The sequence below is a fragment of the Meleagris gallopavo genome, chromosome 19 (genome assembly GCF_000146605.3).
Source record: "Meleagris gallopavo isolate NT-WF06-2002-E0010 breed Aviagen turkey brand Nicholas breeding stock chromosome 19, Turkey_5.1, whole genome shotgun sequence".
Taxonomy (NCBI): Eukaryota; Metazoa; Chordata; class Aves; order Galliformes; family Phasianidae; genus Meleagris; species Meleagris gallopavo.
The window spans coordinates 4430494-4455314 of NC_015029.2; the positions used below are offsets into that span (position 1 = coordinate 4430494).

General features: G+C 38.5%; 1 protein-coding gene and 1 long non-coding RNA gene across 8 annotated transcripts in view; one reads left to right on the top strand and one right to left on the bottom strand.

The window, feature by feature from the left end:
* CDK5RAP2 (CDK5 regulatory subunit associated protein 2) overlaps positions 1–24821 on the bottom strand; it is a 73022-nt gene that overhangs the window by 47395 nt on the left and 806 nt on the right. For 4 of the 7 annotated variants that reach the window (XM_031556170.1, XM_031556168.1, XM_031556169.1 and 1 more), the window contains exons 3-14: positions 23631–23698; positions 19292–19402; positions 18197–18273; positions 17021–17144; positions 14834–14985; positions 12709–12868; positions 11361–11414; positions 10836–10955; positions 10130–10222; positions 8230–8448; positions 3653–3823; positions 2642–2815 (exon numbers count right to left, since the gene is read on the bottom strand). In XM_031556170.1, coding sequence (XP_031412030.1) covers positions 2642–2815; positions 3653–3823; positions 8230–8448; positions 10130–10222; positions 10836–10955; positions 11361–11414; positions 12709–12868; positions 14834–14985; positions 17021–17144; positions 18197–18273; positions 19292–19402; positions 23631–23698 — 1523 coding nt within the window. The other 3 variants (XM_031556171.1, XM_031556173.1, XM_031556172.1) reach the window with 3 other exon arrangements.
* On the top strand, positions 17611–20031 carry LOC109370469. The gene is made up of 3 exons (XR_002120596.2): positions 17611–17700; positions 19391–19535; positions 19777–20031. It is a non-coding gene; the product is annotated as an uncharacterized LOC109370469 (long non-coding RNA).

Here is a 24821-nt window from a genome sequence, read left to right on the forward strand (position 1 = left end):
CAATTCCCTGGCTGCACAGCATTAACTCCCAAAATACTGCAGTAATTATAACCGAAGTCAAATAATGTGCTGATTGTACAGGAATTAAAAAGCACTGTGTTGTTTGCAGAAACATCAGGTTTCAGCTCTTCTCATTTCCTACTCTACCCCTCGAGTGACACATAAGCTCCCCTTCTCAGAAACAGACATTATGGAGAGATATCACAGCAAATCCAATCTTTTGGACACTTGGAGAAACCAATTTAGAATTAAAACTCACATCACTGGCTCCCTACTGCTGTATGCAAGGTGATATGTGTAACACAACAGAACCCAGAAACATACATACAGGATTGAGCAAGAGCCACTGTTCTCAATTTTCCTGCTTTTTCCTGCTTTTCTCAGTATTGAAATGAACTGCAAAGGTCTAAAAATCTGTTAGAAATGTATTTGCCTAACAAACTGTCCAACAAAAACAGCTTTGCAAGTAAAGGAGTATTGGTAGTGAGAGCAGCATTAAGCACAAAATCATCTACAGTTTTCAAAATTACATGAGTCCATTGCACTTCTAAATTCCTTGCTGTAAAAAATACTTAATTCCAAGACTTCATAGATACCAGAGGCAGCAGTTGCATGACTAACCTCATCAGCAGTGCTCTCGCACACTCCATCCCTCCCCTGCTCTCTCTAGCCCGTAACAGTGGCTCAAGAATCCAAACTTTAATTGGAAACTGCCATTTATCTTCCCCGGCCTGGCCAAGGCACCCAGCAGAGCTTTGAATGTTGGTTGCTTTAAAATTTATCATTACATTAAAATAAAGTAAAAAGGTATGATGAAAGAGAGAAAGTTCTGCATCTCTCAATTCCGTTTCTTCAACTTTAGAGATCAGTGAGGCCAGAAGAGCTCGGTTTCTGTTCTCTCTGGTGGGGAGGATCCCACTGTGCATTTGCTGAGAGTTGGTGCAGCACTGCAAAGTCATCAAAGAGTCGAAAGCAGCCAATGAGAGCAGAGCTCCAGATAATCTGTGTCCAAAAACTTATGATTAATATGCCAAAAGGGGTTCTTAGAGGTGATATCTTACACAGAGGTTGAGCAGAGAGGACAAAGGGTTGTGATTAGGTATTGTTCACAATCACTAAGTGAACCAGCAATACAGAATAGGTTGTGATTAGCAGGTGGGTATTGGGTCATTACCATGCATGGCTTCACTTGCCACTGTTCTCTTTCCTGGTTATACACCTGCATCTGAAGTGGGGTGCCCAAAAGAAAATCACTGTTGGATTTGTAATAATTCTATATGATTTTCCATCACTACTAGGTCCCTTCATTACAGAAGGTACATGCACACACTGCAGTTTGTTTTACACAGGTAAAACTTCTACACAGCCTTTCACAGACCTTATTTTCTCTGTATGCATATTCATTCACTTTGTTACACTCCTTGTTGGTATCCTGGCCAACAGTGATGCAGCTCCTTAACTCTGTGCTTGTCAAATAACTCATGTCTAAGGCTGTGTTTGCACCTCCCTTATTTAACAATGTGGTCCCTAACATATTAAACATTCCATCACTAGTGTATTCACAATGTGACAATACACGTAGTACTCATGTTTTCTTTGCCATTGGCTCTTTTCATTTTAAATATCCTCAAGAAAATATCATTAGTGACCAATTTATTATTAAAGAAATGAAATAGCTTTCTCCACCATAAGGAAGTACCAGTCTGGTTCTTGCTGCTTTGCATAATCCTTTTGGAGATCTTAACAGACTATACTGCAAGTGATACAAAAAAGACAAAAAACGGAACGTATTTCTAAAAGAAACTTCTTTCTCCACTAATCTGGGCACAACAATAAACAGTGCACTGACGGAGTCAGCAATTGATTCAAAAACTTCTTGGCAGTCCTTGATCTTTCCCTTTGGCTAGTGCCAAAACAGAGGGGCAAAAATGTAACTATATCTATATTTTGAGACTTCGAATTTTGATCTCACGTTTCAGGTATCAACAGTCCTTCTCAATTTATGGCACCAAATAAAGTAAAGCGCATATATTATTTACCATTTTTAAAATATATATTTTTATTCCATCTCCTGTTTTGTTTTGCTTTAAATTCTTGTTCTAGACATCTTTACACCTAACCCCCTTTTTTCTTATACTCAAGGTCCCTTCTCTCTTATGTTCATTAGATAAGTTTAATCCTTCTCCTTTCCTAGTAGGAGGGCACAAGTTCTCCTTTGTACTGCTCTTCAGCAGCAGAGATACTTCCCCATTCACAGAAGTATCCATACCCTAATGACCACAAAACTCTACATGTGTATGGTAGGCAGACAAATTATTTTATGCACTTTTCAGGAATCAAGTTTACAAGTTCATCAGTGCACAATTCTGTGTACACTTTTAATGCCAAATCTAGAGCATCACAACCGTAGGCTTGCAAAGCATTTCAAGCAATCTAAAAATAATAACTCAAGTACTAATATTTTGTCTGTAACATTTTGTTACAGACCCAAATGGTACTGGTCTGAAAGAAAAGCTGCCCCTTGCTTCATGGATGAATTACAGTGTACGCAAATCCACAAGCATGAAGACAAAGGGAAAATCATGATTAATTTCATGTCAAAGTATTTATCTGCAGATGATCACAGTTATGTGAAACTCACCTCCAACTCTCTGACTATCCTGATGACTGACTGTTCAGACTGTGCAGCATGTTTTTCCTTTACCAACCCCTCATTTTTCAGCTCAAGTTCTTGATTGTCTCTTAGAAGGTTCTTGTACTTATTCAGCAGCTCTTGCAATTCTGCTTCCTTTTCTTTAATTGTTTCATCAGATTTCTAACAAAAGAAAACAATGAGACGTTTTGGCAAAACTCACTCTGGTTTTATACTGTAAAATATACACAGAAACAAAACTGAGGAAATAACCACGGATGATCCAGCGTGTTCTTTATAAATCTTACAAAAGAGAAGCTCAACACAGCAAAATAGAAATGAAAAAAAAAAAAAAGAACAAAAGCTTCAGCCAGCTATTCGACCCTTTAAATACTAACAAAAATTAAAAAAACGAAAAACAAAAAGAGAAAAAATGCTGATTAAATCTGAAAACTCAGCAGTATTTATGCATGCACTCTGGTGCAGAGTAAGCTCAATTATTAGTCGTCACAGTCCTGGTTGAGTGCCATCAGTACTGTTCAGGATCATACTTCCAGCTGCAAAAGCTTTGAGCAAGACTTGTAACACTCAGGCAGCTACTATCTCACTTTGTTTGTTTGGAGTTGGCTCTTCCCTCCCCCCCCAAAAAAGAGAGAGAACATTTCACTGTCTATACCTATTCCTCAACTTCTACTTCCTCTGATCTCTGCACAAATTGTAAATCACAGGCACTGCAAAGCTTTTAAGGATCTTATCACAGCAGTGAAAATTCTGCATAAATATTAGAAAAGCGTTTTCCCCCCTCTGTCCATGTGCTTAATGTAACCCCAGGAAGAAATCTATTTAATGGCACAGATCCTCATAATTATATGTCCATTCTGCAAATACAGTATTATAAGAATGGAAGGATTATCATCAAAATCAACAGCAAATCCAAATACAATTGGGACTTTGTAATCATTCCTCGTACAAAGTCAAATGATAACTTCACTTTTTTCATTTTGACTCAGCTCTACCTACCTGAAGCAAAAGATCCTTTTGACTGACGTTGTCTGTTAGTTGCTTGATAAGTAGTTCTTGGCTCTGCAACTTCTGATTGCTTTCGCTCAAAAGAATATTGTAATGATGTTCAACAGCTTTTTCTTTCTCAGCCATTTCACCGTGTAATTTCTCCACTTGATTTCTAAGATCCTACAAAAAAATGAAACTGAATATTTAGCAAATCAATTTTAATAAAAGTCCAAGATTGAGAAATCACATTAATAGCTTAACTTTCTATTGCTTTAGATTACACATATCACTGCATGTTCTGGTGAACGTACTGAAGTCTACAGCTTTCTCTTAATATCTAAATACAGTTCAAGACAACTTTTAGATAAGGTACCAGCATTGCTTTTTAAAAATCCAGACTGTTGTAGTTTAAATGCTTTTCACACTGAATGAATGGACACCAAGGCTGTTATGAATAACACACACATTCACTTCTGAGTCTGCTTATTTTTTTGATAGGAATAAGAAAGAAATGTTTATGGCTGATTCAGTTTGTCATTTGCTCTTTTCCCTTCCAGCAGCTCCAAGATGAGTTGTGCCATTTCCACATGGTTTTTATGCTAAACTTCTCAGACACAAAGAATGGGGTAACAGAGCCCACATCTTCAAATTAATTTGTTTTCCTTTTATTTCCAAACGGGGCCCATTTGTGGAGTATCATAAGCCCTTTAAATAGTTTGCACATCTGGTAGCCACCTATAAACTTCACTTTTATCTCCACTGGGATTTAAAATTCAATAGTTTTCTTATCCTAGGTACAGGGAAATAGTATTAGTGACACTTTAATTGCATTCTCTTTACAAACTGCTTTATGCCCTTTTTTTAACTTAATTACCTTGCTTCATGCAGGTTCACATCAAATCTTTAGCATCACTTTACTACTTCCCTGCTTTATGTCTGTTTTGCGCATTAAATACAAATTGTCATTTGCAACTCGTTTTGGTTTACTTGCTTAATTTTAGCTTCATTATCAGGAGTCAGCTAAGACATTCCTAATAGCTCCAAAAACCCTCATCAAATGTTGTTTTGTTTGAAAGAATGGGTAAACTTACACACTTAGTTCTGCAAGCTAATAAAGATAATTTTTTCATCACCAAAATAACTACTTGTTTGCCTAAGAAAACTGAGAACAACAGCATCAGTTCCAAATTTTGTAAATATGTACTAACTGAAATGTTTCCATTCCACCTTTACTAACTATAAATTGCAGAGTGGAAGTAGTATAAGGTCTGACTACTGCAGAACCTTCTGGCTTTCAGCTACTGAAACCTTCACGTGGGTCACATCACCTACAACACTTGAATTGGAAGTAAAGGGCCAATCATAACTTTATGACCTTCATGATGCATTGCAAAGTTGACCCCTTTTTATGTCATCTTTGAGCTACTATATCAGAAGTCAGTAAGTAAATTTTAAAGGAAAACTTGTGATTTGTCCTGGAACTTCAAGCAATTATTACCCTGTGGTTTCTCTTTATGAAGACCATAAATAGATTTAAGAGAAAATGCAGACGTGTATAGATGGAAAACATGCTGTTGGCAATAATAGTACTACACTTCCTATAACCTCAGACTTTTCAGTGTACAACACTTGTCAGGCACAGAAGTTATGTTTCTGCCTTTAAAGCAGCACATACACTATGGCTAGATTTAGGGAAAGAGCAGGACTGGCAATACACATTATTGAAGGAAATGGAGTTTGCCTCCAGTATTTCTGCCTCCAATATTCCCTTAAATCCTTCTCCAAACAAGTTAAGAGTTGAGATTGAAAGTTATTTTCTTTGCATGAGATGGAATTCTGTAACACACAAAACTATCCATCACTAGAGCAGGTTGCTTGAACTCATTGACCACTCAAATTGTCTTGGAGAAAATCTTCTGGCTTCTATACATTGAGTTACAAGGATAATATAGTACCTACATTCTCAGAGCATAAACTTTGCTATTCCTTCTGCCAACCTTTCTCCCCAAGAGACTTTCCTATGATTAATGATAGCTGAACTAAGAAAAATGAATGTGAAACACAATAACGTCAAAGACTGCTGCAGATGCCTCCCCCTCATCAGATGGGAAGCAGACTGGTGGATAATTAAGTCATGAAGCTACAAAACCTCCCCCTCAGCCTAACTTACATGCAGGAAAACTCCATAATAAATTCTACCTAGTGAGTTATGCATTTCCTAAACAAGTGAACAAGTATACTCTAATTGTCTGTATATAGGTCTCGAGAGACAATGGTTAAAGTGCTTGAATGATATGAGGCTGGACAAAGGCTTTCATCAAGAGAAACTTGATGTTATATATGCAGCAAGATGATGGACACAAGTAGAACATGGTGATGTTTACTCCTCATCAGTTGTATGGAAGAATAAATGCCCAAAGTTTCTTGTTTCAAAGATCTAAAATGATGCAGAACTCAACAGCAGCTTCTGGAAAGCTCTGAACTAAAAAAGTTTTTAAGTTGACACAAAAGCTGGAGCATCCAACCCACAGTGCCAGGAACACCACGCCAAGCACAGGTGCTGCTTCAGAAGACCCACACTGTGGGCCACTTGGATGATCAGCTCACACTCAGCAGTCGTAACTCAGCGTAAGCATCTTCTGTTGCAGGACAGTAATGCCCAAATCACCTCCAGGCAGAAGAACCTCATCCAGAGATTTGCTTCTCCCCTTTTCTCCCCTCCATCTACCCTCTTTTTCATTTTTAAGTAGATATATGAAAAAAAAATTGCCATTATCCCAAACATTGTAGGTGAAAAGTAACCAAAACTGGGTGAGAGGAAGAGGTAGGACAGCTTAGAATAAAGCTAGCAAGAATGGTCGTAACAGAGTAGAAACACTGATAAATAGGTAACTCAGGGCATAAACAGAATAGGATTTTTAGGGCTGTCTCATAAGAGGTTTGCATCAGATCACTGAAGTGGTTTCCTATTTGTCAAACAGCAAAATATCACAGCATATTTTTTTACTCCCACATATCTACTGCTTAATGGGCAACATTTCACAGGCAGTCTTGCTCTATCCAAACGTACTAGCAACTCTGAAATTGAAGCAGCTGTTCTGCAAGGAGTAGGAAATAGGTTAGGGATATAATTTTTATAAGACTGCTCATCTTTTGACAGGAATGCTTTTCCCCAAGGAACTAGTCATTTACATGAAAAACTTGGACATAATGGAGTCAAATAGATTTCTGTAATACCAGTAACTTTGAATCCCCTGGCAAATCCCTACTCAGCCCTATTTTTTGTGCTTCTCCCATACAGATTTATATTCTAGCTCCCCTTAAAGATGAACAAAGATTCTGAATAGAGAAGACAGTTAAAGACAAAATACTTAAATCAATAAAATGTGTTCTTTGTGGCTGTTTTACTGATGGGAGCTATCTGTTCCTTCTCCCCTTAACCTCAACACCCAGAAGAAATTTCAAAGCGTAGCAAAGAAAAAGACTGTGTGACAGGAGCCTAACCACAGCTGACAATCAAGCAAAACTGTAAGTTAAATAAATACAGGCTGGGGGTGAAATATCTTATTTCTTTGTAGGTAAAGAGATCCCTCTACTGGTTTTAAGTGATATTGCAAGGGCAGCAATTTCCACATCTATACGCTATATTTAATAAAGTCCTTACTCAATAATTAGGGCAAAATATAAACTAAAGAAGTACAAGCTCATTTGATCTTTTATGCTATTTAAGGAAAAAGAGGCTAATTTTTAACTGAAAACTATCAGCCTTTGCAACCAGGCAGGAGTCTACCCATCGTGCAGGTGCTGCCCTTCGGAAAGAAAAATCTGCATGGCAAGAGAGGTGAGAAGTATTTAATGTCTGCACTCAGCAGAAGGTGCATCCTTTTTTCAGAAGGAAGAAAAGAGTAAGCCCAATCATTCACTTTGTTGCATGAGGTGTGCATGCTGGATGAAGAGCCTGTCTAGACATCTACCCTCGCATTTCAAGAAAGCCCTAAAGAGAAGATTAAGAAAGATTAAGGAACAGATGCACCTTTTTTCTTATATATAGCAAGCTGTGGTTTGGGGATTTTACAAGCAAAAATTGCTATTAATTATACAGCCCTTACAGTGACCAAGCTATGATAGTGAAAAGCAAGCTGAAGTTTCAGGCCGCACAACAGGCTGCTTATTCTTGCACTGCATTAGAACTTACATATACTGCAATTTAAGACAAAGGAGACATGTAACATGGTAAATACAGCAGAAATAACACATACATTCTGTGTCAGGCATGTTCAGACTGCAATCAGAAAATTGAAGCGAACAGCTACCACTTACTGCTTATAAAGGCTAACCATTTTAGTTAGCTATGACATAACCAAGGCTATCAAAGTAAGATTTAAAAAATACTTTTCTGTGCAGACTAATTCTGTGCCAGAATTTTCCTTGGTCTTCCTGGCCACATTCTTCTAAACACTGAGCAAATACATTTGCCTTTTCCAAAAAAGCATCAGTTAAAAATTTATATTAGTTAGAAAAGGATACGGTAGTAACAAGCAAACATAGTATTTCTAAACTTAATGAAGGAAAAAAATGATAATAACATTAATGGTTTTGTCACTTCTGCTCTTCTGCAGCTGTGCTTCATCCAGCTCCTTCTCCATTTTCTCTCTTTCTAAATTCAGATCATTCAGCTCTTGATCAGTCCTTTTAATCCTCCGCTGTAGTTTACGATTCTCAGCATCCTTTGTGAGGTTTTCTGAACGCAGCTCTGCTAAGAGGGTCTCTTTTTCCATCAGGAGAGCTTGATAATCCTCAGCACCCTGAAACATAAAGCAGCAGACAAAGCCTATAGAGGTACTTTGTACAACCTGCAAGTTGTACTGCTGTTGCTTTCCCCACTCTGAACTCTTTCTACCACTTTAAGTTCCTGATACCAAAATCCAGTGAAATGAGTTACCCAAATAATATACCAGCATTGTACTAAAAATTGTCTCGAGTATCCAGTGTAACAAAGCTTTCAGTGACATCTAACATAAGACAAAGTCTTAGATAAGTAAGAATTAGATGAAGGCTGACGTGCAAAGGAATCCACAGCACAAATGAGACTGTATTATTATTGGTTCCCAAAGCTCTCATTACATAAAATTTCTATTTTGGGGACAGTTTGAATCCAGACTGGGCCAAGAAGTTATCAAATCATACACATATATGGTATATAAAACAGCAAGTGTGATTTCTTCCTTACCACATTCTGTTTCAACAGGCCTCCTGGAAGTTCACAGGTGGCAGGAGCTGAGGTTATGATCTACTCACAGAGAACTGCCCTCAACTCAAGTTTGGAGCTAAGGAGCAGAGTAATGAGGAGGAAGGCCTGCTCTGTCACACACTGTGCAATATGGGTTCTGTGGGCAGGAAGGACTAGTTGCACGTTTTTTAAACCCAGAACTCAAAAAACAATCAAGCTCAAAAATAAAAGGATTAAATTAGACTAATATTTCATAAAGCAGTAATTGTGTGGTATTAGACAGCAAAAAAAACCCCACAGTTTCACACAGAGGACAAAGTAGCTCAGAGACAACACAGGATATACTTGTTTCAATTTTGTACATTTAAATTCAGGTTTATGTGAAATAAACCTCTTTTGGAAAAAAAAGTGGAGGGAGGTGCTTTATGAGAACTAAACACTACTATTTTAATTAGATACTGAAATCAGAACCCAATACAGACAGTTAAAAAGCTTAGGTGAATACTGCAGAAGCAAACATATCAACCTCTCCCATTTCCACTGATTTGAGAGCAAGTGATGAACATTCATCATAATGGGAGTCGTTACTGCCATTAATACTAATTACTGAAAGTGGCAAGTCTACCTTTCACTAGACTTTTAAGATTAGCTGGTATACATTACCTGGTCTGTTTTAAAAGAGAATTTTTTTTACTTCCTCCTGTTTTACATATTACACATAGGTTATCATCACAAAGTCTTCTCTCCCTTGCACGTACAAAAGTAAATGAAACTGATGTTGCAGAAAGATGGCTATTTTTTAAACAGCGACTTCACATTGATTATATGAAGAAATACAAACACAAACAAGTATTTCAGGTCCTTTTTAACTCTGCTGATGTGGAAGGGTGAGCTGTTACTGCAGTTTTTGAAGAACAACAGAAACATTCAATTCAGAGAACTCAGTATATTCTCAATTCCACACGTAATTGCACCTTTATCTTCAACTCATTGTGCTTCTACGTATTTCTTACTCAGTTCTCAGTTGTTATAGAAGAATAAAATGAACCAAGTAGTCTGATATCCTAAGATTCAATCGTTTAAACAATTACCTTGGGCAAAATTTGTTACATAAAAAATAAAGCATTCAAAAAAACCAATTCTTTGAACTACTTTCCAATCCTTTACTTTCAAACACAAAGCAATATATGTTACGTGGAAATACAGAGAAGGAAGGGGTTCAGGGACAGGGAAAGCCACATTAACTGCTTACTTACCTTGAATTTCTGGATGTGTGCTTGATGAGTTGCCTCTCTTGCCTTAGCCAACGAAGTATTGAGAGCTTCAATTTCAGAAGCAAGTTCTTCATTCTTTAAGTAAAATGAGCATTACATAGAAAGTTATTTGCAAGGGATGGCAACTCAGTAATAGCCATCCCACCACCTCATTATCCATCCAGCCAACTACGCAAAACAAAGATTTTTTAAGAACAAAAACATCAAATACATCATAATAAATCTCACATAAAGAAACTCTCGCCTCACACCCTACTCACTAGACTGCCTATCACTCAAGTTAAACACTTCCCTCTCTTCCATAAAATTCGAATTTCGTCTGACATTGACCTACTATTTCACCTTTTTTCATGACAGCTCTACTTACTCAACAACAAAAAAATACTTCTCATACCTTTTAAGTGGCTCTCAGAGTTGATAAACAGCAGTGTTTAAATGAAATCATTTTTCCTCTAAGTTCTTAAGGGAGAAAGCATCAGTTAAGTACCTTTTTCCTCCCCCCTCCAGCTGAAGGCCCAAAGCTATAGATAACAAAGAGAACTGCTTACATGCATGACAGGAGCAATTTAAAATCTACTAGAAGCTTCCTAAACAGTTAAAGGGAGAGAAAACATCCCCTGACACGCGCACATCATGCACACACATTCAGGGATGGATCTAAAAACCAGCAAGATCATAGCCATCATACCTCTTTTTCCTTTGCTTTTAGTGCAACAGTTAGCCCTTGAATGGTTTTATCCCTTTTCAAGCCATTCTTCTTTTCAACAGCAAGCTCATTTTCTCTCTCTTGCAACTCTTCTTCGAGAGACTAAATTAGATTATGTGCAAGTTGCATTAACTTCTTACTAAGAGATGCTGTAGCAGCAGATTAATAAGTAGAGTCTCTAAGTTCATATAATTCAAATTACTAATATTAAATACACCCCAAACGCGAGTCATCATCTTAAGATAAGCCTGGAATATAGTGAAAGAAACCTAATCATGTGCTGGCCATGAGTACCAGCCATAGAGCTTTAATATTTAATTAGTGTCTTTCAGCTTCACTGAAAATTGCTTCAAAAACAATGGGATCCTTCCAGCCACCGAAAAAAAGAATTAACCAAAGGAGCTGCTTTACTACTTTTCTAGTCAAAACTTCTCCATATTTATGAATGTATAACAGAAGATATCCCAACACACACTGCACGTAGCAAAAAAGACAACTAGGACTTACTTGGATTTTTTTTTCAAAGGAATTTCTCTCATTTTTAAGCTCCATCTTAATAGCCTATAAAAACAAAACAGGTACATTGATTCTAAACACAGAAGCAACACATTAAGCAATAAAACTAAAAAAAAAAAATGAACTTTGAGGAAAAACAGTCTATGTGTGTCTCAGAACTGTACTACAGTCAACAATTAGGCAGGAATACATAGTTGGTTCCTGGTAGCCTACAGATGTATCTGGGCACAGTATGAAAGAAAACTGTTCTTCAACGAGAGACAGAACAATTCTACTTGGTAAGCTAATAAAAGTGCATTTTTTTGAGACTTAGCTATGTCAGCAGGATCCTTTTAACACAGGAGATTTTAATTAGCGCTTTTCTCTGGGAAAGATTGGTTTTTAAAGAGGAATAATCCTATATAAAAATGGAGCTGTGCACCAAACACGTTCAGCCTTCTTTCTCTAGTACTATAGCCCAAAAGGACAATACAGTCTGTCCACTTGCTTTGAAATGATTAAAGATGACTCTGCTTTCACCTTGACACAAAATAATCTTGTGAACCTAGGATAGTTCTTCCTGACACATTGATTTCACTCCAGTAGGACCCAGAAGTGAGGTTTTAATTCAGTTCAGTTGAAGAAGGCTCTCATCTATTCCTGACAGAAACAAAACGGCAGAATCTTTCTCAGAAGCACAACAGCCTCCATAATTTCTTTTTTCTTTCTGTTTTGTTAGTGTGAATAACAAATGGAAAAGCAAACAATCAAGTAATGCAAGGCTTCAGATTTATTCCTGCCTTTAAGTTGTCAAGTATCTGTTTTCCTCTTAAGGAGACAATAGAAATACAATGACGACTCTTGGACCTTTTTGTAAGCTAACAGCAATGCTTTCACTTTATTTTGTGACAATTTTTTTTAACACTTATCTCCTTCAATAAAGCTTTTTCTCCAAATAAGAGTACAGAAATATCTTTTTAAAAACAAACTCCCAGGTCACACTCTTAACTTACAGTAGTGTAAAAGTTCTGTCATCTACTGGTGGGGATCTAGTAACATTTAGCTTTTTTTAAAAATACATACTTCTGTAAAGCAATTACACAGTATCTATGATGAAACAACTATAAAGTAGAGGGAAATGATCTCTCTTTGAAAGAATGATAAGCATGGCTGGTAACAACGAATACTGGCTGCCAAAACACAGTATAAAAAGTGATTGTATAGGGGATGAAAAAGGGAGAAAGGAATAATCGTGGAAGATTTTGTATTGTTAAGTCACTCACATACTGCCATGCACAAAGCCTTGAGAATCTCAGACCAGGTGAGATTTACTCCGTAACAATTGCAACAGTTTCCTCACCTCTATCTCACTAGCTTTTCCATGTCTCAAAGCAATGGTAAGTTCTTCAATTTTTTCTGCTAAGTTCCCATCACCAGGTCCGCTCTGAGAGTTTTCTTCTTCAAGATGTTGAATTACAGCTTCTTTACTTTTCAAAGACAGATTCAGTTGCTCTATAAGTCTAAAACGATAAGATTTTTCATATTAATCTTGCACAACTTATCAGCAACTCTACAGTTATTGCAGTACATCTTGCAGGCAGCCTTCCTAGCTGAAGACTCCAGACAATACTTGTAAAATTTGAGGGAGCCTTTCTTTCCCCAACCCCCCCCTCCTCCAGAGAAGCTAGAAGTGCCATCCACTTGAAGCAAGCAACAAACATGTTTGTTTTTCTTTTCCACCAAAAACTATTTTAAACATAAATGCTTAAAGCTTCAACATCTTGTTTCCATTATCCTATACACAAAAGCTTATCAGTGCATTCCACTTCCTAGCACACATCGTTACGTACCATCATAAAGGGGTCCCTCAAGTACCATCACTTGTATTTGTGGCTAAAGATGATCCTAATTCCACACAACCACCTCAAAATTAGGTCATGGCTACCTCCTTCAGTCAGATACACACCTCAGCACCTCTAGTCTTGAAACCAATTAAAATCAGTGCTACCATTTTTTGACAGAGTTATACCTGAAAACTTTCTGGCATAAGATGCCAGCTGTGATCTTCTTAGTGTTTTGCAACCCAGATGGTGAAAGGATCTTTTTAATACAGCATGAACTCCCTATGTGCTACTTTCAGACAATTTTAAAGTATTGCAGGTTAGTTTGCTTCAAGGAGTCAAATGCCTTCCTCCATCAGCACTGTTTTTCTGATCCTGCAAGTACTTAGATATGTCAGCATAGAGTGACAGAGGATCCTGCCAATACAGATCACCAGAAGAGTTCCTTACTCCACACAGCCTTCATTTCAGTGATTCAGTACTGACAATTTCTTCCCACACTTGAAGCATCGTTTTCACGCCAGCTCTAGAGCTGGAAACTGAAGTACATTGGAAAGGGATCACTTTTGTAACACTCCTTCAGCTCGTATCACTCAGGAGAGCAACCGTGTACACATGGAGGTCTAAGAGACTGAAAGAGGACAGGAAGATAAAGGGATAAGGGAACAAGACTGCCTAACAGCCAAGTTTCAATCACTGCAGTATCACCTAACGTGCAGTAAGAACGATTTCATCAAATTATGATACTGCAGGAGCTCGGATGGGCAGTTTTCAATCTGTATGTTTACATAAAAGCTGTCTGAAAAACACTACAAACCTTACTTTGGTCCTACTGTATTATTAAATTGATAAATGAAAGCCTCAGGCCAACATATCTTACCATTACCAGGGCAGACCAATTATGCAGTGACTCAGCAGCTAACTTCAGGGTTCAGTCAGAAAAGGACAGGAAAGGATACTCCAAAGCATTACAAATTATAACATTCTTCTCACTTCCTTCCCAGGCTCATGCACCCGAGTTACAAAAGCTTTACTAGGTTAAAGGGACACGTATTTTATCCTAAATATATTTAAAAAATAAATAAAATCAGTCCTCCAAGTGTTGAGATCTGACTGTACACATCTCCCTGCCTGAAGAACAACTCGGGCACTTTTTCAACTACCTGCCAAACAAAGCAAAACCAATGCTTTGCAAATCAAAGCCATAAAGCTCAAACACAGTTTCCTTTTCCCATTAGATTTTACCAACCTCAACAGATACACCAAGACTGAAGTGCATGCAAACACTATGAAAGCTGCAAGTGAACACAGATATAGGAGTGAATCTCTACTTAAGCAATGGCTCAAAAGCAGGAAGCAGAAGATAAGACAGCAGTTACAAAAAAGCTTTAAAGCAGGACACCATGTCACATGCACATTGATTCTTTTACACTTTCAGACATCTTTTAAAGATTTTGCTGTCATGCAACACGTAAACTGGTTGCTGCACTCATTTACAAGCTGATGGGATATCTAGTAACACTCATCTATCTCAAGAAAGGATCAAATCATTACAGTCTATACCCATGCTGACTCTTTGCACTTCAACAGTAAAAGAACTTCCATCTGGTTAGAAATATCACTATTACCAGCAACTATTCTGACCTGTCCTTCTCAGTTCCTGCAATCATATCCAGATCCTTTGCAGGAGCATTTGTAAGTGAAGAAAGTTTCTGCTCAGCAACAATTCTCAATGCTTTCTCCTTCTCTGCCATTGCAATGGCTTTCTCCACATCTTCTTGGGCAGCTTTAAGATTCTGTAGTTAAAATAATTTAAAAAAAAAAAAGAAAAAAAAGAAAAAGACCATTTTGATGCCTACAAGAACAAAATACAGAAGTTTTTCACGCACTGAAAAGTCTTTACCAAACAAATTATCTCAAGCACTTTGCAAACACTTCTTGAAAACATAGACATGAAAAGTTCAGGTTAATCAATTTTCTGCAGTACATAAAGATGGGAAGTTCATTTCAAAGTAGCAAATCAAATTCTCTGCCCAACAGCAGAAATAAAAACAGAAGTGTCCCTCTGCTATGGCTTTAGATTTAGCTATGATAATTTGCTTTAAAATAATTTGTCTCTACCCCACTCTCCCACCACCGTAAGAAACAGACAGAAATTAAAGAGATTAAAGGAGGTTTTATTCAATCAGGGATAAAAATCAATATTCACAGTCTCACTATAGCTAACTGGAACTCCAAGATGATTGATTAAGCATTGATAAAGCACATATCATGTTTCCTTTGGACAGCAATAGAAATAGAGAAAACACCCAGACGTTCTCCAGCCCAGTGAGCTGGATCACTAGAAGTAGACTGGAACAAAAAGCCACCAACAAAACAAAAATGCACAAAAGCAACCTGTCATATACTGCATAACATTTGTTTCAGATCTTCATTTTTCTGCAGTAAGCTTCCGTGCTGTGCTCACTGAGTTTTGCTTTCTATGATCTATCAGCCTCCCTCAAGCCTAACAAGTAATCCCCTCCCCTCCAAAGATGATCTCTTGAGGAATGGGGTGTGAAGAAAAAGCCCTTCTCCACTAGAATTCACTGCTCCTCTCCCCTCCCCATCAGCACTCGTCTTTCAGTCAAAAACTGCAATGGAAATTCATACCTGGATCTGTGAATCTATACAGCATTTCATGAGCAAGAGACCAATACTGCTCTGCAGTATTTACATCCAGCAGCATAATAAAATTCATGTCAGAGGCCAACCCTACCTTCAGGCTACAGAAAATACTATAGCACTGTGAGAAAATACCTGCTACTCTACATGTCAGATTTAGGAAACGTCAGTCTGATCAATCATTTTGTTTTCCAATAAGTAATTTGGGATATTTTCTACCTCGGCAATAGCACAAGGAATGCTTTGAGAAACTCCAGTTCTGCTACAGAAAAGGTCGTGGTGAATCCCCACAGCTCAGCTCTGAAGGAGCTCACTGCTTAATCCAATAGAAAATAGCATTATGAGACTGCTACAGTACCTTCTATGACCAAATCATTCTTTAGAGACAGAAAAGCAAACACTGGAGCTTAACCTTGTCCAATTTATTTACTCTCAAAAGAGCACCAGATCTCTATTCTCTCAAAAGATACAGTTACATAATCCTTTGCCTAAGTATATGCACTCAGTGATGCAAAAACAATTATGAGTTTACTTATAGAGCTTAAATATTTCCAGTACAGGCCATTCAATATCTGATTTGTTCTTTACAAGGAAGAGAAGTCTCCTTGCTTCTGAGGAAGCATGTTATTCATACAGAGACGATTCTTTTCCTCGTGGTGCCTATACACTACAAAACAAGAACAAGAAGCAATTCCCCTGTTAAGATATCAGCACTGGCTCAGAAATAAATACAGGAATAAACTGTGTCAACTACATGACAGGAGCTCTTACAGAGTGGTTTCAACTATTTATGAAGCTGAGACCTTACCAGAACAAGTGTCCAAAATGCAGCCCCTCTTCCTCTAAACAGAGATTGCAGCTCTGGAAACAAAGCTGCCTCACTGGAACTCCAGACTTAAAGGTCTGTTATGAACATATCCAAATAGCATCCAAAGGTAGGAATTTCCTGAAGAACTGCTATCCTCCTATTCAGTGCTTTAAGAGTAGCTAATGGTACTTTCACTGTTTGTTTTGGTTTTCCCCTCTTTTCTTCTCCTGCATTTGCACTAGCTATTTCTCCATGAAAGCTGAAGCAATTTTGAAAATACAGACCTATCACAGTCTCAAATCTCAGATAATAGTACAAAGTACAGATTTCTAACTATTCATTCCGTTTTAGGCACTCACCTCCTCCAGAAGGTTTATTCTGCCAGTCAAGATTCTTTCCATTTCTTGTAACTTCTTTTGTGCCTCCTCTTTCACACGCTGTATTTCAGCATCACCACCCTGGGCCAGGCTTTCAACTGCCTTTCTGAAAGGCCATAATATATAATCGAAATCCCATTGCATAGCAAAGTAGAAAACATTTTAGTGAAAGCAGTTGATAGATTACAGAGAAGTTCCTTCTACTGTATCTGTACCTGCTTGCCACTGTAAGGCAAAAATACAAACATCTACACAGCATGTAACAATTTTGGTGGTATAGTCTCTGCTTGATGTACAGCAACGAGAACTCCACACAAGCCTTGTCACAATGAATAAGCACACAAAGAAAAATAGTTACTATTTCTTGCATATTTTTAAAGCTTTCAAGTAAAGTATCAAGCCTTCAATAGAGCTGTATTACCTACAAGCAACAGCACTGGAATAAACTGAAGATGCATAGCTGCAGATACCTCTCCTAATCACTTCTTCAGTCATTAGTATTTCCTTACCAGCTCCTTCTTCTCTCATACTTCCTCACTAAGCAAAGGTTGAGTACTTGTTTATGATTTCACTCTAAATTCCATGTTCTATTATGAACTCATGCAAGGTTCCATTCAAAGTCCAGTGAAACTTTCTTACAGCTACAAATGGAAATTAATCAGGTCTGCAGGATCTACTTGGAACTCCAAACTACTGAAAAAAGCAATTAGTAACAACTCAATGCCACGTAATGTCAGCCACAGAGAAAATTCCATTGCAACTGAGGCCTGCGTAGCAGTTATTAGCTGTCACTGCCAGCTTGGACTCGTTTTGAAATTGCTATCTAGAAGGAAACAGCTCTACAGGGAGTTATTATACAAGCTATGCTAATGCTGATAGGGATGCCAACCCATTCTCTACTAAGGAGTTGCATTTATCTGAAAAAAATATTAACTTCATTCCACTGTATAAGTTACTCTGTGACAACATCATTGTGTACAAAAACTAACATTTCAATCCAGCATCACAAGGGACAATTTCTAGAAAAACTTTAAAACACTAAACACTAAAACGCTACTTTGCACTCTTCTTGTTCCAGAAGCATCAGGAAAAAACACAGACAGAAGCAAGACCCTGGAAGTCTTAAATAACACATAGCTTTAATATACTGGTACTTACGAGGCCTTGATGAGGAGTTTCTCTCTCTCCTGCAGATCACGCTTCAGACTTTCTATCTCAACTTTCAGCTCGATGTTCTAGAACATAAGAATGAAAGCATCTCAGAGAACTCAGAGGTCACCATATGCATAAGTTAATGTCACCGTATAGATTAGTTTTGCTTGGAACAGCAAATAAAGTGTCACTGGGATAAGATCAGCATAGCAATTTCAGCTTATGAAAGCACATTCTACAAGGGTCAAGCATTTAGGACCACTGTATTCAAGCAAGTCTATGCACCCATGTGTGGGCTGAGCTACAATGGGAAGTGATGCGAATCAACTTGGGAGTTACTAGAGCTTGGAAGCTATAATTTCTAGTGATTTTCTTTTTAAAATCTGATTATTGAGGCTTTTAATCATTTTAAAATGATTTTCTTACAGCCTGGGAAAACACATCATACAAGAACTCCTTGGACACAAGTTGACAGAATTTTCAATACATTACCATTACAAGACAAGCCAGAAACCAGCAGAAGATCAGAATAGACCAATTAAAAATATTCAGTTGAAACCATGACCTAGCTAGGCAGCTATGCACTTAACTACTGTGACAACCACCAAGAAAAACTAAAGTTTCCATTCCATTACAGTGGAGACTAAATGCCACTGCATTACCAAAATGAGTGCCTTGTAGAATGCAGACAAAAAAAGTAAATGCTTCAATCTTAAATAAGAAAACCAAACCTCACCTTCTCTTCTATAAGCTTAGATAGGAACCAAACAGATGAATTCCTGATTTAGAGGTATGTAGAGCAATTATTCAAGATGCTATACACAACCCAAACACAACTTCATCTACATGCTTCAGAGGAAACTGCTCCACAGAGACTGGAAAGTTTGCCACTTTGATAAGCAGGCTGCCACAGAGCTGGTGAAATACCATTAAAGAACTGCTAGAAAGGAAGCAGACTCCTCCAGTGAACAGTCAGAGGGCAGAATAAGATAGTCATACTGAGAGTTCCAGCTGAGAGATTCAGAAGGAAAATAGGCAGCTTTTCCATTAAACAAACTCTTCAGAGATACATAATTATCTTATGATATTCTAAGCACATACAATTTTGTACATATCTTCTGTGGGACCATCAAACTTCTGCTGTATTCGCATTTCCTGGAAGTATATACGAAGCTTCAGGTTGAAGTTCTCTTTTTTCAGATCGGAGATTTGCTGTGAAAGAAAGAAAAGGAGCCAACTACGTCATGAGTCTCAAATCAAGGAAGACAAAAAGGGAGAACTGCATCCACTTGGTTTTGCTCTCCACTGTGAAAGACAATTACTGAGATGGAATCCAACCACCATGGTGAGACATGCATGTGTGTGCATACATATGTGTATTTTTAGTTCTTAAAGCTCTGATACGCTGGCACTGAAATCATAATTACAGAAGAGTATTGTTTAATAAGCATAGCATGCTGTCACACAGTGCTCTTTACAGTACTCCCCCTCTAAGTACTAAAACATTGTCTGACTTTATAAGAGAAACCAAAAGAATATTTTTAGACTAAAAAAAAAAAAACCAGACTTTTTTCCCCATTCTACAGAGTTTAAGCAAAATCTGAAAAGATATGTTGGAACAGAAGTATTTCCTCAGCAAAAACATGGGATGGGAGCATCATTCACAGGAAGAAAAGCCACAGGCACACAAGGCAGCAGAGCCAAATCAACTACCAATAAAATCTTTATCCGCTCCTATAAGTTTCATAGCACAATTCTTTGGGAAAAAAAATGGCCTCTCGTACATGTCCTTCAGGACTTATGACTTTTGCACTAGAAGAAGCAGTAACATAGTTGATGGTTTCATTAAAAAGAGTTTCCCTCTGAAATGTTTTAAGAGGCCAAGCATAAAACATTCATTCAAATAAGCCTCGTGACCCCTGTCAGATGCTCTCAGCAAAAGGAAATTTAATATGCTACAGAGCTCCTAATAAAACATTTACGTAGGCTTTTCCAGAACAGTATAGTACCACTTGTAAAAATTATTACCAATGCAATTTTTATAATACTCAGCTTGTGTAAGCCTAGGAAGGCTCTTTTCTGTAACTCCTCTCACCACCTGCATTCACAATCTCTTCCACTCTAACAATCTCTGCCTAGCAAGGTGCCCCTTTATTATTCACAAGCAAGCATCACCCAAGCAACCAGAAATCCAGAGGACTGTAACAGCTCTGTGGCCCATCCACACATCCTGCAGAAGCTGTCTTCAGTAGCAGCAGCAATGCACACATTACCTCCTTCCCTCCCTTTCGTATCCCTGTGCTTCCAACCCAACGTCCACAAACAGCAACGTCAACTGTAACTGTAGAAGTGGTGACTGCTTAAAGCATGACACCTCCTGAGGATCACGAGGCATCCTGAGGAACTGGAAGGAGTATTCAGGAGCATTCAGATGGATGTGAGCATTAGGCCAATGCAACTTTGTGTTCTGATTCACCTCACAGAGCACAGTGCTCTCAGCGCTGCTCAAAACTGAAGTCCTTTTTTGGAATAAACAAAAATTAATGATTTCTTCAGGCAAGCAAGGCTGTAGAGTTGTCTTTCACATCTTACTCAGCTTTGCTCCCAAAAATTGAGCATTATTTGCAACAAGTGAGAGCACACCTTGCAGTTCTATTTGTTTTTAAACCCATCAGAAAATTATTCAGAAAAAGCCCAAGCATCAAAGACTGAAGTGATAAGAGCTGGACTTCATACTTTCACTACAGATCTGAGCTAAAAAAAAAAAAACAAAAAAAAAAAACACAAAAACAATTTCAGATCTCAGCATTCCTTAACTCTATTCTCATGTATTTCTGTGGCAACAGAATTAAACCAAAGAGCTTAAGCATACTTTTTTCAGAAGACAAGCAAACATACTGTACCATTAGAAATGAAGAAGTGAACTAAGTGTTCCCTCTGACATTCAGTTCCCCCGAGCAAAGTGAATTCGAGCAGGCAACAATTAAAAGTTATTGCTTAATAAAAAGCAACCTATAAAATTTGAACAAGTTCACACTGCAAAGGAACCTTCGTGGCAACTCTCTTGCCTTCCTTCTGCATTTACAGACCCACTCTTAATGCCCTTTCTACATTTTCATGTCTGTACATAAGAACAAAAGAGGAGAAACAGTAAAGACTTCATGAAAACAGAGGGAAACATAATACACTGCATGGAAAATTACACACCACAGACACCATGGTAGCAAATACCACTTCCCCAGCTCAGCTCAGCTCCTCTCCAAGTCTGCACAGAGCCATTTTTATGCAAAGCAGCATCTGTCAACAGGAGCTGTGGTTTCACAGCACAGTTTTTGTCAGTAGAGGCCATTTTACAAGACAGCACAATTCTGAATGGGTTTAGGAAGACAATAATAACAATAAATACATAAAAATAAAGCCACACAAAAATACAAACGAAGAACCACATACAGACAATTACTAAGTACCCTAACTTGCTACCAATAACTCTACTCATGAGCATCTAATAAATCATAACAAGGTCCTCAATTAATGAAGTCTTTCATTTTTGTCCACGAAATTGCATTTAAAGTCACTGGTGTTTTTCCCTTCTCGAAGACACATCATAAACACCTCCAGGATTATCTGCCTTTGTACGTTCCCCAGCCCTCAAAAGAGATAAAAGAGACCTTTCCCACATAGGTCCACCCACTGCCCCCTTCAAGGGTCACCACATCCATCCTGGTCTCCCCAAACTACAAGACAAGTTCTTCCATTCTTTCCTTCCAAGTTCTTCCCCACTCTTCCTTCATTTTGTTCTCACATCCTAAGCAAACAGCATAGCCCAAAGATCAGCAAATGCACATGTGTATGTACACACACACACACACACACACACACACACACACACACTCATCTCCAGGCAGGAGCTATCAGGAATTGTATCTGCCTTTAGCATGTTAACTCAGATTTGTTTTAAGGCAGGATAAGAGCAGGCTTATGATGTCAGTCCAAGCACATCTAGCGGCTTCTGGATGCTAAGTAAACAGTGCAAGGACAAAAAAAGTGAGTGCTCCTTTTCTCACATTTAGCCTTCCAGCTACCTACAATCTCAAAAACAGGAGCAGCAGAAACCCCAGTGTGCTTATTTACCCTTTATTAGATTCTTCTGCCATTACTTTAAGAGATCTTTTGAGCGTTCCGGTACTGTTAGCAACCACAAAGACCTCCAAGAAATCCCACAGCTTAGCTTAACAGAAAGGGTCTGTACACACCAGGAAGTCCTTTCCTCTTCCAAATGAGGCCCAGGCTGACACAGCTCATCTCCAACACACCTCAGCAATACAGACCATGGTAAAAGGCACGATATCAATTCTTCTGCCTGCTCCAAAAGGGAAACAGAACTCCTCCATCATACATAACCAACAACAGATTTTTCCTTCTACCACATTTCCTCCTGTGAAAACGGATGCTGCTGAGAGCAAACCATTTGCAGAATGTATATTCTAGACTCAGATCTCATGCATGTCATAGTAAAAGACTTTAAGCACATACTGCCAAAGCAGAGTCCTACCCCAGATAATATTCCAAAATAAAAGGAAGTGAAATAGAAACAGTAAGAAACATTATTTACTGAGACTTTCCAAAACAAACCCTAACTTCTAAACAAAGAGCACAGCTCTCTCCTCAGAGGAAAATAAGAAAAACTGAAAGAGTTCAGACGAAAAGCCCCTTTCAGACTTAGCAGTGCTACTAAGGGTAACAGTGGCAGTAAGAAGCACACTAAAAACCACCAACACTTGACACATCCTGAAGATAGCAAGCCACAAGTTGTAAAACAATCATAAAAACTTGAGCTAAACAACACAAAAAATTCTACGGAAGTGTTGTCCTGCTATACCCAAACAGACATCACTCAGCAGCCATAAACAATTAGCTCCTAACATAAACAGTTTATTCAATGCAGTTGACACTTTAAAAGCATCTGATGATTTCCTCTGTATTCCAGCAAGCACCAAAACCAGTTTTATCTACAGCACTGTCACAATGATAGAAGACCTTTTAAAACAAGAGCTTGTACATAAATGTACAAGATACCATGCAACAGTCAGTGAACACAAAATCCTACACAGGTATAAATAAAGATAAGTTTGATGCTTCCTTGAAATACAAGGAACCAATTGCAGACTTGCCAGCTACGCTCTCATGTTTCCGGTGATTGCATCTACTTCTGAGCAGATGGTGCCAATTTCTGTTTTGCAACTTAAGAGCAGCAGCTGGCTAGTCTGTCTTACAGCAATATTTTGCCTTTGGTTTTGAAGGCAGAGAAATGGAAATTGACAGCACAAATAGCTACAGATCACACCTGTGACATAAACAAAGCGTCCAATCCATAGCCAGCATATCAGAATTACCTTAGACATAACTCTGTCACTAAGTCTTACATTAAAAGCCTGCTTACATTTTCATAGTCCTTCATGGTCCGAGCTCTGATTGGTGAGACTGTGTCTTCTGCCACATCTGGTAATCCTGGACATTGGAGAGACAGAATGAGTTCAGACAGAGGAATCCAAGATAGGTTTCACTCTGGAAACACTGAGTTTTAGTATTACCTTCCAGTCACAGTCAGGATTTCTTTCTGCTCTCAATATCTGGTCTATCAAAACCTCTGAATTTTGAACTTTTAAATCAAGAGGTACATCAAAGTTAAGCTGTACAAGAGGCACTTTTAAACACAAGCCTTCAGAGCATCCGCAACAGGCTTCAGTATCAGAATGAAGTCCTATTAAGCTATCAGAAGTTGGAAACGACCAGCATCAGTATTCCTAAAGCATAATGCCTTCTGAACCACATATGTATTTAAACTGCTTGTATGTATGCTCTGCAACAACTACATTTAACAGGGCTGTGTAATCCTTTCCATTCAAAGCTCCCATGAGACTAAACTTAATGAAAATAGCAAGACTGTATACAGCTCATAGCACTTGGGTTATCCGAAGTACAAAGAGGCATCTGTGGCCTTAGGCTAACACCCACGTGAATTCAAATACTTCATTAAAGTACTTTCAAAGTCATTGTGTAACCAGTCTTCAAAGCATCCCAGGCAATACCAGCAAACTGTTTTTAACTCTTGACATTCTTAACAATCACAAAACTGCATTCCTCAAGCCCAGACTGAGCACCGTCACATTATTTTGCAGTAGCACCACTGCTTGCTTTTGGCAGCAAGGAGGTCCTGGTGAGGCTGACTCAATCTTCATTCCCTGCTTCTGCACAACGAGGTGAGCCGGGTTACAGCGCTGGATGCAGGAACAAAGGCAAATCAGAAACAAGCGCTTTAGGCTCGCAAAGCAGAACAAAGAACAGCCAGCTTGACCAGCTTGACCTTCTCAATACAACACCTTCCAGCCATTTTATCCCAAAAGAAGCTTTCTGCGTTCCTGTCAGCCAGCCTGAAGGATGCCGAACGTAACGACACCTCGTCATTTAGAAAAATAGATCGAACTACAGCTTCTGTTCAGCACAGGAGGAAAGTTCTCAAGGTGGGAGCAGACAAAGCGTGAGGCGCTGAGTCCATCCCCGGCGTTCAGACAGAAGGGAACCGGGCAGCTCCACACAGGCAGCGCACAGCGCCCGTCACCGCCCCCAACCC